Below are 13,437 nucleotides of genomic sequence, written 5' to 3'. Positions count from 1 at the left end.
TTAAAGCATCTATAAATATTATACTCAAAAAGTTCCAACCAATCAACCAAATACATAAGCCAAAACCTCACTGTTCATCTCTGATGGCAGAAGGGAACCAACTCTTCATGTGAAAACTGGTAAATGAAGTAAACAAATCAAACATATTTATCCCATCTTTCCTATATGAGTCATGCATGCTGCACGTAATCAAATGATGAGGTACTTTTTACAGAAACTTTCCATACTTAAATATGATAATCAAATCATATGTCTGAAACTTGCTTCAAAATAGTGTGGATTGAGGGGCACCTGGGTGGCTCAGTTGATTAAGCGCCCGACTTCAGCTCAGGTCATGATCTCGCGGTTTGGGAGTTCGAGCCCCGCATCAGGCTCTGTGCTGACAGCTTGGAGCCTGGAGCCTGCTTCAGATTCTGTGTCTCCCTCTCTCTCTGTCCCTCCCCTGCTCACAGTCTCTCTCTCTCTCAAAAATAAACATTAAAATTTTTTTATAAAGTGTGGATTGAGATGAAGCACACATGGACTATAAATGAAACAAAATGGGCCATGAACTGTTGAACCCTGTTAAAGAGTATGTTAGCGAGTGTCTGGGGATTCATAATCTGTTCTCTCATTTGTACAGGTTTGAAATTTTATATAATTTTTATAGTGCATTGCAATTTTATTATATGTTTTAAGCTTGCTACACACATAGCGACACTTGGCTGGCTCAGTGTCAGCAAAATGCTGAACTATGAGCATACAGCTGATTGGCTCTCTGATACATCCAGCTGCTTTAAACTGTAATTCAAAGGCTGAAGTTTTAAGTGAAGTTTTGACAAAAGTTGGTCTTATGCTAAAGTGATCTATATGCTTATGGTTTTACAGAAAAGGAGAAAGACACTGCACTTAATGGTTCAGAGCATGCTCTCTGGAGCTGAACAGCACAAATGAGAACCGCATCATTGCCACTTACTTGCCATATGAACCTAAGCAAGTAGACCATTCTTCATTTTAAAAATGGACCATTTGCAACTCCGTGGATGGGACTGGAGGGTATTATGCTAAGTGAAATTAGTCAGAGAAAAACAAATATCATATGACTTCACTCATATGAGGACTTTAAGAGACAAAACAGATGAACATAAGGGAAGGGAAACAAAAATAATATAAAAACAGGGATGGGGACAAAACAGAAGTAGACTCATAAATATGGAGAACAAACTGAGGGTTAGTGGAGAGATTGTGGGGGGGGGGATGGGCTAAATGGATAAGGGGCATCAAGGAATCTACTCCTGAAATCATTGTTGCACTATATGCTAATTTGAATGTAAATTTAAAAAAAATAAAATAAAAATAAATGGAAATAATGGTATGGACTTTAAAGGCTGATCTGAAGATAACAGTGTAGGTAGGTATACAATCCCTCTTCCAAAATCCTTGGAACCATATGTGTTCCTGAATTTTTTTTGGAAAGAATAGGGTGTTGCACACAGTTTACTACTTAACACCTTCACTGTGCCCTGGCTTAACACCCCATAATCCCACACAGTTCTGCACAAAATATATGATTACTCACACCGAATGAGATAAAGCCTCTAAATAGCCCCATGTCAGTAAAGGTCAGGCTTTACCACCAAAGCAGATCTGGTAATAAACTTATAAAAATACCAATTAGTTTTCAGAGTTTTCTAGACTTCAAAACAGTGGATAAGGGATTATGAGCATATTTCAGTTAATTCTTTCCACAGTAACAAAGTAAGTAAGCAGTGTGTTTGCCATAATCAACATGACCACAGATTTGTGAACAGTATGTATTTTTTAAAATGAAGACTGAAATTTCAGGAGACAAATGGGCATGGCGTTGTAAAAAACTGAAAGAACACCTCTGTTCGTCACTACATGTAACAGCAACAAGAGAGCTCAATATTAAGCAAACAGCAACACCTCTTAATACCCCTTTGCTTAGTATTATTTGAAGTTTCTAAATTTAAACTTAGCTTAGTTAGAAGCAGGGCAGAATGGGGAATAAATTCTGGATAGCACCAATAGCAAATTCTGTGCCGCAATCGTGGACCACTGAAGAATTTGGGGCTTTTTTATTTGTTTTGAGAAGTATTTAGTATTAAGAAGAAAAAACCACTAATTTCCCTTCTGTCTTATTAAAAGATCTTGATTTGCTAAAGTTAGAATGGATAGATGTTAGGGCAAAAGCTTGTATTTCTAAGAATCAAAGTTGCAAAGTTCAATAGTACAAACAGTATGAACTCAGGGTAGGTAACTCAGGAAGACAGGACAACTTATTTTATCTACTATTATTTCAATACATAACTGTTTTAAGACTTTTAGAAGAATATCCCGACAGTGTGATTTTTAAAAGACTAATTATCCTTACAGTAATTTAGTGGCAAAAGGAAATTCTCAGAATTGTTTTCCAAAAACATATCTTCATTAGAAAAACTATCCTTAATACTATTAACAGTCTTCACAATATAAGTTACAATATAAGTTGGGCTTATCCTCATTTTAAAATATGTATTTTAGGGGTACTTAGGTGACTCAGTCAGCTAAGTGTCTGACTCTTGGTTTTGGCCAGGTTATGACCTCAAGGTTCAGGAGTTCAAGCCCCAAGTCAGCTCCACATGGACAGGCCTGAACCTGCTTGGGATTCTGCCTCCCCCTCTCTCTCTGCCCCTCCCCCACTCTCTCTCTCTCTCTCTCTCTCTCTCCCCCTCTCTCTGTCTCAAAATAGATAAAAATAAACTTAAAAAAAACGAACTCCAAAGTTATACAAGTTATATTATCTTCATAAAACAATACTATTAGTCATTGGCCAGTCTAAATTACGTTAACAATGAAATAAATTATTAATATTTTAAAATCTTTATTAAAATCAGATCCATGCTTATTTACATTACCTTTCATTTAGAATTAAAATATTATGTCAATCTGTAGTTTAAATCATACTTTTAGCCCTTTACAAAATATGAAATTAAAGTTGCAGTGTAAAACTGAATGAAATACGGGCGATTAGATTTTTAAAGGAAAATAAAAAATTATGATACACTAGAAAAAAATGTATATATACTAGACAAATAGTAAAACAAGATAAAGATATCTATAGTCACTTTCTTTTTTTTCTTGTGGATATTTTCTAAATACTACAAATCATATACTTTTAATACACATCTGCAGAAATTTTCAATTAAGAAATCAAATGCCAATTGAGGGATCATGCGAAAAAAAAATTCACTTAATTAACTCCAAAAACTCATGTTTCCCCAGGTCAGAAGTTATTCATATTCAGAATACTTCAAATCATAATACAGATACATTCGGTACATTCCCATATGCTAAGGAGTATACAACTGGAACTTCTCAAAAAAGAGGAAATGAAAAAGAAAGAAATGGTAGTCATCAATTTAGCTTCCCAGGAGTTGGAAAAACACCTAGTCTGTATTCAGCTGTCTACATATCAACAAGGTTCACACCTCTTCTACTCTTTTTTTATATTGTTGAAATTATTATCATTTGTAATATCTATTTTCTTTCAAGATTAGAAACATCTGATTGCAAACTATTATAAACATTACCTTACTAGAATATGGATGGAGAAGTTTTAATGACACACAGCAAAATACAGCAACCAAAATTCTATAGGTGTTCTGCCACTTAGTGGAATTTTTCAAGAAACTCATTCCCTACACCTTCTCAACTTATAAAAATGTACTGAGACATCTAAGTGTATAATAAAATACGTATGACTATTCATTATTAATTTTTGGATAAAGAACATAAGGTAATATATAGCCAAGGCTTTAAACAAATGCTTATCATTTTTGAGTTAAATAAATTGAAAACACTTTTAAAATTTTAAGTTGAATTGATTTTATTAATGTTAATAAGAATTAAGAAAAGAGAATGTTTACTACTTTGAAATTGAAAGGTATAGGTTTTATTTCAATCTTTTCTCCACAACTGAAGACTTTATTTTCTCACTAATAGATATTTTAAAAGAATAGTTTTGTAATTTCTAAACTTCTAGTTTCAAATGCTTGACAGAATTTTGCAACTTAAGTTTCCTATATTTTCTAATTCTGTACATTTTTTTATTGCTATCAGTCTTGTCATTCCTTGTCAGCCCCTGAATATTAAAAAACAAAAAAAAAAAACAAAAAAAAAAAAATCCAAGCTGACAAAAAGCTATTACACTGCTTCTTACCACTAATATATAGAAAATTAATTGTATGAGTTTGGTTCACACTGAAAGAGTATTTATTAGTGCTACAAATCAGAGATCCATGACAGAAACACTGTCTGGAATACAAAAAGAATAAAAATGAGGTCACTTGAATTGCCCTGAAAAGCATTCCAAATTCTTCAACATGGCTTGCTTGTAGCTATACTCCCAAGTTCTAGTGTTTAAAATTAAACTAAATTTTAAATGCGAGTTTTTATTCCCACCTAAAGGCAGCTAAATGACTTTGAGTAATAAAATGTATCAAAATATATCACAAATCTAAAACACAGCCTAGTTAACTTTTAAACAAAATAACATTTGAAAGAAAGCATAGCTGTTTTTAAAGCTTTTTCCACACTATTTTTGTGTTTAAATTAAGTTTTGAGAAAAAGTAAAATGATAAATTACACAGAACTGCAAAATGCCAAATTTAAATTAACTCCTATAACCTCTCTATTTTGTTATGAATATTCTGTAATATCAAACATTGATTTTTAATGTGCCAAAAAATAAGGCTTTACAAAATGTGAACAATTAATTTTTAAGAGAAAATTATGTTATTATTTTATCACTTTTGATTCATTTTATAGGGTAGTAAAACAATACTTCAAAATCACTTAAATGTCACTGATACCATCAAAAAATCATTGTAAGTAAAATTTTTCCACTATCCAATCATGTCTATATAACTAACTGAATAGGTATAGCTTTTACCAGAGAGGTAAACTTTTCACAGACTTAATTATAGAATTTGGGTGAAATAATTTCACGGGCCACAAAAATTTTTAAGTTTAAATCATTCACCCTTTAAACTTCAGACAGTGTCAGCATGACTTCTACTTAAAAAAAAAAATTAGCTCAAAATTTAGTAATTGCAGGTTTAATATTTTTTTTTACCTGAAGACTAAATGTTCATTTTCAGCAAGTAATAATTAGACATGTTGAATTGTGGAAGATTTCAAAGTTTTAGTATGTTAATACCACTCTTTAAATGTCCTTAATATATACAAACACATATAAATTAGAGAGACAATTAATTATATATTTACAATACCACATATGAACACCATATGAACACCATTCTCTTTCCCTAACCATACTGATATGAGGAAAAGTAGTTAATCTCTGTGCTTTCAAGACAAAAAAAAAAAAAAAAAAAGAAAGAAAAAAAAAGGTGCTTTAAAAAATAAATCTTTAAAGAATAGTTTCAAAAATAAAGTTCAAATATTGCACAAAATAATTTAATTGCAATTATTACTATATACTATAAAACAAATTTTTTTCAGTTTTTGAACTCTACAGTAAATTCCACTTTCTAATTCTATAAAAGAATTTATTGGAAGTCTACATTTTAGATATTAAATGTTTACATTCAGTTTGATGGGAATGTAATTTTTAGAAGTTAACTGAGTCTTTGTCTTAAAAGTTCATCTATTTGAGTCTTATACATATTTTTTACATCTTCAAGATCTAATCGAAGTTCTTCTGCCTCTTCTGCTTTCTCTCCATACATCTGCAGAATAGTGTTGTATCTCTGATCCAAATCCTACAAAAAATGTGTTCACAATTTTTAAAATAACTTCATAAAACATCTTTAATATTATATTTTTATTATAAATGAGTCACCAGTTGACCAGTAAACACATTACAATCTAAATAAAGGTATATTGTGATCTCTTATAAAAATTAAACTGATACTCCAACCCATTGGAATAAACAGCAAGTAAAGGAATTAAAAAAAGGAAAGAAAAAAACCTAAGCCAAATGGCTATCAATTTTGCCATATATCTCCACCATTCTATAATTCTCCCTATATAAAGCTTAATCTGTCTTTTCTCCCATTAACATACATGTGATCAAATTTTAGTCTTTCTGGTTCATTGCAGTTTAATTATTACCTGGCATTTACCCCACAAAAAAAGCTGAAAGAAAATATATTCTCATCTATGGCCTAACTGTGACCCCTTATGCCAAATATGCAAATTGCAATGATACACATAACATCAATGAACAAAATACTAGTAAGATCTTGTAAAAGAGCTATATTATAAATGAGCCATGGTCAAATAAAATCTAGTTATTTTCCTATATTAGGGCTACACATGATTATGAAAAATACTTTGTGTAATGTGACAAGCTAGAAGATTCTTTAAACTTCTTTACTGAAATATTAATACCAGTTTTTAAACAAATCATTAACTTATACATATGCATTTTATGTAAGCTAAAAATATGAGATTTAGTACAACTGGATAAAAATATCTTAGACTTATCCCTAAGTGAAGAATACTTACTCTTAGCTGAGTTCGAAGTTTGGGTATCTCCTTCACTTTCTCTTCAAGTTCATCATTTTGATTAGTTAATTTAACCAGCTCTTCAGCCATTATTGAGCGGGTTTTTTCTAGATTGCCAATTTCCAGCTGAGAAACATCACCAGAAACAAATTTAAATAAATATATATCTTGTCTAATAGTCCCACTAATATAAACAAATTCAATATTATTTTTGAAAAAATAGACATGTCAACAAATAACCATGAAATAACACTTTCTTAAGGAAATGGTGGCAAAAATAAGGCTTTCTGCTTTCCTCAGAGATAACCATCTACAGGGCTCACTATGAAAGAAAAAGAACTAAAGAAAATTCACTGTTTGAAATATGCAGCCCTATATTTTTCTCTAGAAAAGCAGCATGTATTTCAGTTATTCTAAATTACTACAGAAACTCAGAGAAATAAAAACATACTTTAATGCAGGCCCAGCTGTGCAGGTCATATTGAAAGAATCTATCATCACTACCAAAGAAGTTAATATGGGCCCTCAAGCATAACACACTGGGCTACCCAAATATAACATGTATTAAAATTATTCTGATTTTTCCCCCCAATTCAAACACTTCTTCTTTAATGGAGTAATACTTTCAACTACCTAAAAGTATATAATGAAAATAAAAGAGGAAAGATTTACTTCTGAGTGTATTAAGTTTAACACTGAAATCAGATACATCTCTCACTATATTCAATTTTTAAAAAGCAAGGTAAGATGGGAGGGTGCTCCTTCCCTACTCATGACGTTTCCTTTCATGTGCAGGTGTTATAGTTCTCATCTCGCTCATATTCTCTACTCCTTCCTCACAAAGGGGAGCGATTAAACTAAATGGTAAATTTGGGAAGAATAAAATGACGATGTTCAGATAAGCAACTTCCCTCTTTTTAATGTTTGGAAAAAGGTGCCTGCAGGGAGCTCTCTGCTCTCCTAGATGCTTCCAAGTCTTAGCTACAGCAAGCTACAGCACAGGGGGAGGCCCACTACAGTCCAGCACTGGCTGTGCTATGTGGAGCAGGTCAGCATTCCTAATTCTGGCAGTCCATTAGCAGGCTCATTCGGCTCTTATCCTTGGCTAATTTCTCCAGTCTGTATTATAGATATATGTGATACATTTTAAACTTCATATGCAACCATTTCACTTTATATCTCAATTTGCTTAGACTTGAGGTGGAAACGAAGGGTGCTATTTATTGGGCCCCAAAATTTCATTGACTTCAGTAGCACATTTAATTTTTCCAATACCTGTAAATGAGTAATTTCTCCTTCCCTCAGCTTTAGCTGAGACTGTAGATTTTCAATAATGCTGGATCCTGCTCCCATTCTTACAGCATCATAAAGATTGTTTCCATTTGCTGATACAGACATTGGTCCAAATGAATGATCATGAGGCTCATCCTATATTAAACGAACCATATACAGTTTTTCAGTTACTACAGACTGAGTTCCAAAACAAAATGGTTGTTAATTCTTGCTTTAAAATGTCTGTAACTTTTTCAAAGTCAGAAAATCATCTACAGTTCCTCAGTCCAATTAGAACTTCTTCAAGAATATTCACATGAGTTGCCTATGGAATGGCAAGGTCATAGTTGATAGCCAAAATGCTACCTGAATTTCCTTTACCATCATTCAGTTTATTTATTTTTTTAAATTGTATTATTTCTTTTGAGAGGGGGAGGGGGAGAGGGGGAGAGAGACAAAGACAGAGAAAGCTGGGGGAGAGCCAGAGAGAGAGAGTCCCAAAGAGCCTCCACAGTGTCAGTGTGGAGCTCACATGGGGCTCAAACCCACAAACTCTGAGATCACGACCTGAGTCAAAACTAAGAATTGGACGCTCAACCAACTGAGCCACCCAGGAATCCCATCATCGTTCAGTTTAACAACTAGGCACATGTAAGAAATAAAATACCACCTGAGACAGAAAAGATGTCTGTAGCCCTGCCATATCAACTCCACTTATTGAACTTGATCGTGACATTGTGGGAGTGCTAGAAACAGAAAATGGCTTCCGTTCCTTAGGGAGTAAAAAAAAAATTCAGATCACATTAAAGACTAAAATGGTAAAAAAAACTAGTAAACTTTTTTAGGATAAATGACAACAAAGACTCATTCTTATTTCCTCATAAAATGTTACAGATAGGATATCTGAAGTCTTTAATAAAGGCACAAATACTTAGTAACTTAAAAACTAGACAGACTTGGTCAAATCATCTAAGGAACCATTTATATTACAACATAATTTACTTTTAATGGAATGAGAATGTTTTTGTTCTAGCAAGTATATGAACTAACTTCTTCATATGATTATACATTATGTGTATAACATAACCACCAATTAAACCTAATTCTTTAGAATCAGGTTGCTAATGAGTGTTACAAACCACAAATTTTCTGGCTTATCCATTTTATTTTTTTTAATGATTATTTATTTTGACAGGGAAAGAGAGGGAGAGTGCAAGCAGGGAAGGGGCAGCGAAAGAGGGAGAGTAAGAATCTCAAGCAGGCTCTATGTTGTCCGCGCAGAGCCCAATGCAAGGCTCAAACTCACGATTGGGGTTAAGACCATGACCCAAGCCGAAATCAGGAGTCAGTCGCTCAACTGAATGAGTCACCCAGTTCCTCCCCATTTTATTTTTACTATGTATTTTTAAAATTCCAAATAAATTTGGGGCACCTGGGTGGCTCAGTTGGTTAAGCATCCGACTTTGGCTCAGGTCATGATCTCACGGTTTGAGAGTCTGAGCCCCGTGTCGGGTTCTGTGCTGACATCTCAGAGCCTGGAGCCTTCTTCAGATTCTCTCTCTCTCTCTCTCTCTCTCTCTCTCTCTCTCTCTCTCTCTCTCTCTCTCTCCTCCTCCTCCTCCTCCTCCTCCTCCTCCTCCTCCCCCACTCATGCTCTGTCTCTCTCTCTCTCTCTCTCTCTCTCAAAAACAAACATAAAAAAAAAAAAATTTGAAATAAATAAATAAATAAATAAAATTCCAAATAAATTCAAAAGGTAATCTCCATATACATGTAGGTAGTTTTAACATATCATGCTATCTATCAAGTATAGTCTAATCCTATACAGGAAACTCATTTTAAAAAATTGCTTTCATTAACCAGAAATAAAGAGAATAAACTAGTTTTATTCCCACAGTGCCTAGGGGCCTAATGAGGTATATTAGTTTCAGTGAGAGAACACAAAATTCATTTAAAAATGGGCAAGAGGTTCTGTGATTCAAATCCTAGAAATCACAGATCTCTTTGGATAAACTTAAGTTACTTTGGATCTACCCTGACAGGCTACTGAATATTAGAATTTATCACTCTATTGATGTTAGACATTAGAAATGGTATTTATAAAGTATAACTAAAATTATATAACAACGTTTAATAACAACACCACTAACTGGTTACCCCAAAAACAAAACAAAAACCAAAATTCAATACCTTTTCTTTTACTGCTTCTTGGGTGAAAACTGCTTTCTTCCTTTCTTGTTCAACTTTCATTTTCTCCATTTCTAACTGACTATTCAATAGTGTCTAATGGAGAAAAATATAGTTAGGTAATTTCTGTGAAGCTAAATCATCATTGTAAGTCAACTTTAAAGTCAAGAACATAAAACATATATTCCCATTTGTTTTACTACTAAAGACCAAGTTCCAAAAGTAGTCTTATCACCCATTTCATCATGGCATCTCATTAGTTCATTACCATCCCCAACTATTCTCGGGTGGAAGCCCTAGAAGTGAGCAAACATTGGTTTTTTTCTTTTTTTTTTTTTCTTGAGCAAACATAGTTAAATACCTTTTCTTTCCTTGTCTCTTCAAGTGTTCTTACATATTCATCTTTTAGGTTTTCTAATTCAACCTGGTACCTAGTAAGCCAGAGAGAAGTAAACAAAAAAAAGGAGATGATAGTACGGACTACTGAAAACTCACTACTTTATTAACTCTTTAATAGTAATTTCTATTTCCAGCTTGATTTCCCAACCATATTTTCCAGATGATGTGGGTTTTACATTCAGAAGCTAAGCTACTACTTCTGTGCATTTTAGTGTATTGCTGCTCTATGCTAGGATTTAATTAAAAAAAAAAAGAATTTTGAATACCACCAGTCTATAACAGGTTCAGATTCTGCAAAAGCTTCTTAGGGAGTTCTTTGAAAATGTTTATAGATGTTCAGGTATTTTATTTCATAAATCATTTTTACTTCACCACTTTTTTCTAATTAAAATCTCTAAGGAAAAAAAGAGTAAAACCACACTAATCACAGTCTTAATAAAAATTCAGAGAGATGGCTTTTATAGCTTATGGTTCCAAAGAAGCCAGACATTTATTTAGAAAGACTGGAATACTGCTAAGACCCTTGTAAAATATAAAACTATAAAAGTAACTCCAATGAGTGGTCTCCAAACTATTTTGCACTTACAGATTCCTTTAAAAAAACCGATTAATGAATCCTTCCCCTGGAAAATGCAAATACACACAGAACATGCCACACAATTTCATGAACCTATCTATGTAAAGTTCAGTGAATCCCCAAACCACCTGGCTACAATATTCTATTACTAATGATTCTGACTTGAAACACTTTAACATTCTTTTTACATGCTTTAATATGGCACAAAATACCAAGAATAACACTCAAGAAACATGCTCACCTACTATTTTCATCCTCCAGTTTTCTTAGCTTATTTTTCTCTGATTCTAGCTGGGCCTGAAATCTACTATTTTCCTGCCTTAAGAGAGAATTCTGTGACTCCATGGAAGACATTTGAATTTTGTTGGCAAGGAGTTCTTCTGTAGCTGCACGTTCTCTTTCAACTGCTGCTGCCAACAAGGTCTGGGATTCACCTGATGGTAGGGTAAAAAAGAAAAATCACATATATCAAGAGGCCAAAATATCAAGTAGATTCTGACTTCAAACTGTTAATGATTCAAGGAGCCATACTGAAATCAGTTTATTGCCAAAAGCAGGACTGCCTCCAACAAACAAAAGAACAAATCTGCTTCTATCTGCTTTATTACTTTTTCCCAAAATATTTCAATTTGTATGTGGAGTCACATATTTTAAAATATCAACAAATGGTGCTGGAGCAACTGGATATCCACAGGCAAAAAGGAAAAAAAAGGAACCTCAAACTAAACTTCTACCATAAATGAAAATTAACTCAAAATGGATCATAAACTTAAACGTAAAACAAAACTGTAAAACAATAAAAAAAAAGACTACAGGAGAAATCTTCAACATCTAGGGACAGGCAAGGAATATTTGTTAGACACCAAAAGCAGAGCCATTAAAGAAAAACAGATAAATTGGACACCTTCAAAATTTTAAACTTTTGCTTTTGCGAATAGGATAAAAAGACAAGCTACGGAGTTGGAGGGAAAAAATGCAAAACACATTATCTAAGTCTAGTGTCTAGAATATATAAAAAAAAGTCTCAAAACTCAGTAGCGAAAATAAAGAATCCAGTTAGAAAATAGGCAAGACATGAAAAGTTATTTCACTCAAGAGGCTATAGGAATGAAAAATAAGCACATGAAATATATTCAACATTAGTCATTAGGGAAATGAAAATGAAAATCACAGTCAGATATCACTACACACCTGTCTGAACCACTATTAAGAAAAAACAGGGAAAAGACAACATCCTTGCTGGCAAGGATATGGAGCGACTAGATTCCTGTCACACCTACAGCCACTTTGGAAAAACAGTTTGGCATTTTTTTAAAAAACTAAACACACAACTACCCACACAACCCAGTAAGTGAACACTTAAGCATTCACCAGAGAAATGAAAACATGTTCACTCTAAAACCTGGACAAGAATGTTCACCAGAGCTTTATTTGTGTGAAAAAATCTAGAATGAGCCCAGATATCCTTCATTAGGTAGATGGTTAAAGAAAATGTGCTACGCACATACCATGGAAACACAATGAGCAATGAAAAGACTAAATCACTGATACACACAGTAACTTAAACAAACTTCCCGGGAATTATGCTGCAAGAGAAAAAAAAAAAAGCCAATCCCAAATTGTCACACAGTATGTAATTCTATTGCTGTAACATTTTGAAATTCCATAATTTTAGACAGAGGACAGATTAGTGATTGCCAAGATTTGAGACAGGTGAGAAAGGCCACGAGGATGGCAAAGTGAGGTTTTAAAAGGACAACGTAAAGGATCTTTGTGGTGCTAGAAGTGTTCAACATCTTGAGTGCAGAGATGGGGACATGAACACACACAAATGACAAAATTGTGCAGTACTTAATACAGACACACACAAATGAGTACCATTAGAACTGGGAAAATCTGATTAAAATCAGTAGATTGTATCAAGTCAACGTAATGGTTGTGATATTATATTTTAATTTTGCAGTGTTAACATTTGGGGATGTTGGATAAAGCATGCAAAGTACCAACTGTATTATTTCTTATAACTGCAAGTGAATCTACAATTATCTCAATCAAAATTTTCAATTAAAAAAAGATTAGTGCATACAACTCAAGATTTAACCGAAAATTCTACTTCTCCCCCCCACCAAAATAGACTTAACACCATCTCTATTTTTCACTTTATATTGTTACATACTGTATCTGTGCTATTTTCTTTCTTTTTTTTTTTTTTTTTAATTTGAGAGAGATAGACTGAGAGGGGTAGATGGGCTGAGGGAGAGAGAGAGAACCTTAAGCAAGCTCCAAGCTCAGTGCAGAGCCGGTCATGGGGCTCGATCCCACAACCCTGGGATCATGACCTGAGCTAAAATCAAGAGTTGGATGCTCAACCAACTGAGCCACCCAGGTGGCCCTCTGTGCTCCTATTAAAAATACTATTTACGGGGCGCCTGGGTGGCTCAGTCGGTTAAGCGTCCGACTTCGGCTCAGGTCACGATCTGATGGTCCAT

The 13,437-nt window shown here is 33.7% G+C and overlaps 1 protein-coding gene across 1 annotated transcript in view; it reads right to left on the bottom strand.

The window, feature by feature from the left end:
- Positions 1 to 2,839: 2,839 nt before the first annotated feature.
- The window catches only part of TMF1 (TATA element modulatory factor 1), a 36,253-nt gene continuing 25,655 nt past the window's right edge, over positions 2,840 to 13,437 (bottom strand). The window contains exons 11-17 of the mRNA XM_025916127.2: positions 11,190 to 11,382; positions 10,334 to 10,403; positions 9,976 to 10,068; positions 8,456 to 8,557; positions 7,789 to 7,941; positions 6,514 to 6,639; positions 2,840 to 5,765 (exon numbers count right to left, since the gene is read on the bottom strand). Coding sequence (XP_025771912.1) covers positions 5,622 to 5,765; positions 6,514 to 6,639; positions 7,789 to 7,941; positions 8,456 to 8,557; positions 9,976 to 10,068; positions 10,334 to 10,403; positions 11,190 to 11,382 — 881 coding nt within the window. The 3' untranslated portion in view covers positions 2,840 to 5,621. The remainder of the gene's footprint in view (positions 5,766 to 6,513; positions 6,640 to 7,788; positions 7,942 to 8,455; positions 8,558 to 9,975; positions 10,069 to 10,333; positions 10,404 to 11,189; positions 11,383 to 13,437) is intronic.

This window comes from Puma concolor, chromosome A2, assembly GCF_028749965.1.
Source record: "Puma concolor isolate L17-30 chromosome A2, mPumCon1.1.hap2, whole genome shotgun sequence".
NCBI classification, from domain to species: Eukaryota; Metazoa; Chordata; class Mammalia; order Carnivora; family Felidae; genus Puma; species Puma concolor.
Note: the sequence above shows the minus strand (reverse complement) of the source record. Positions and strands in the feature narration are given on the sequence as shown.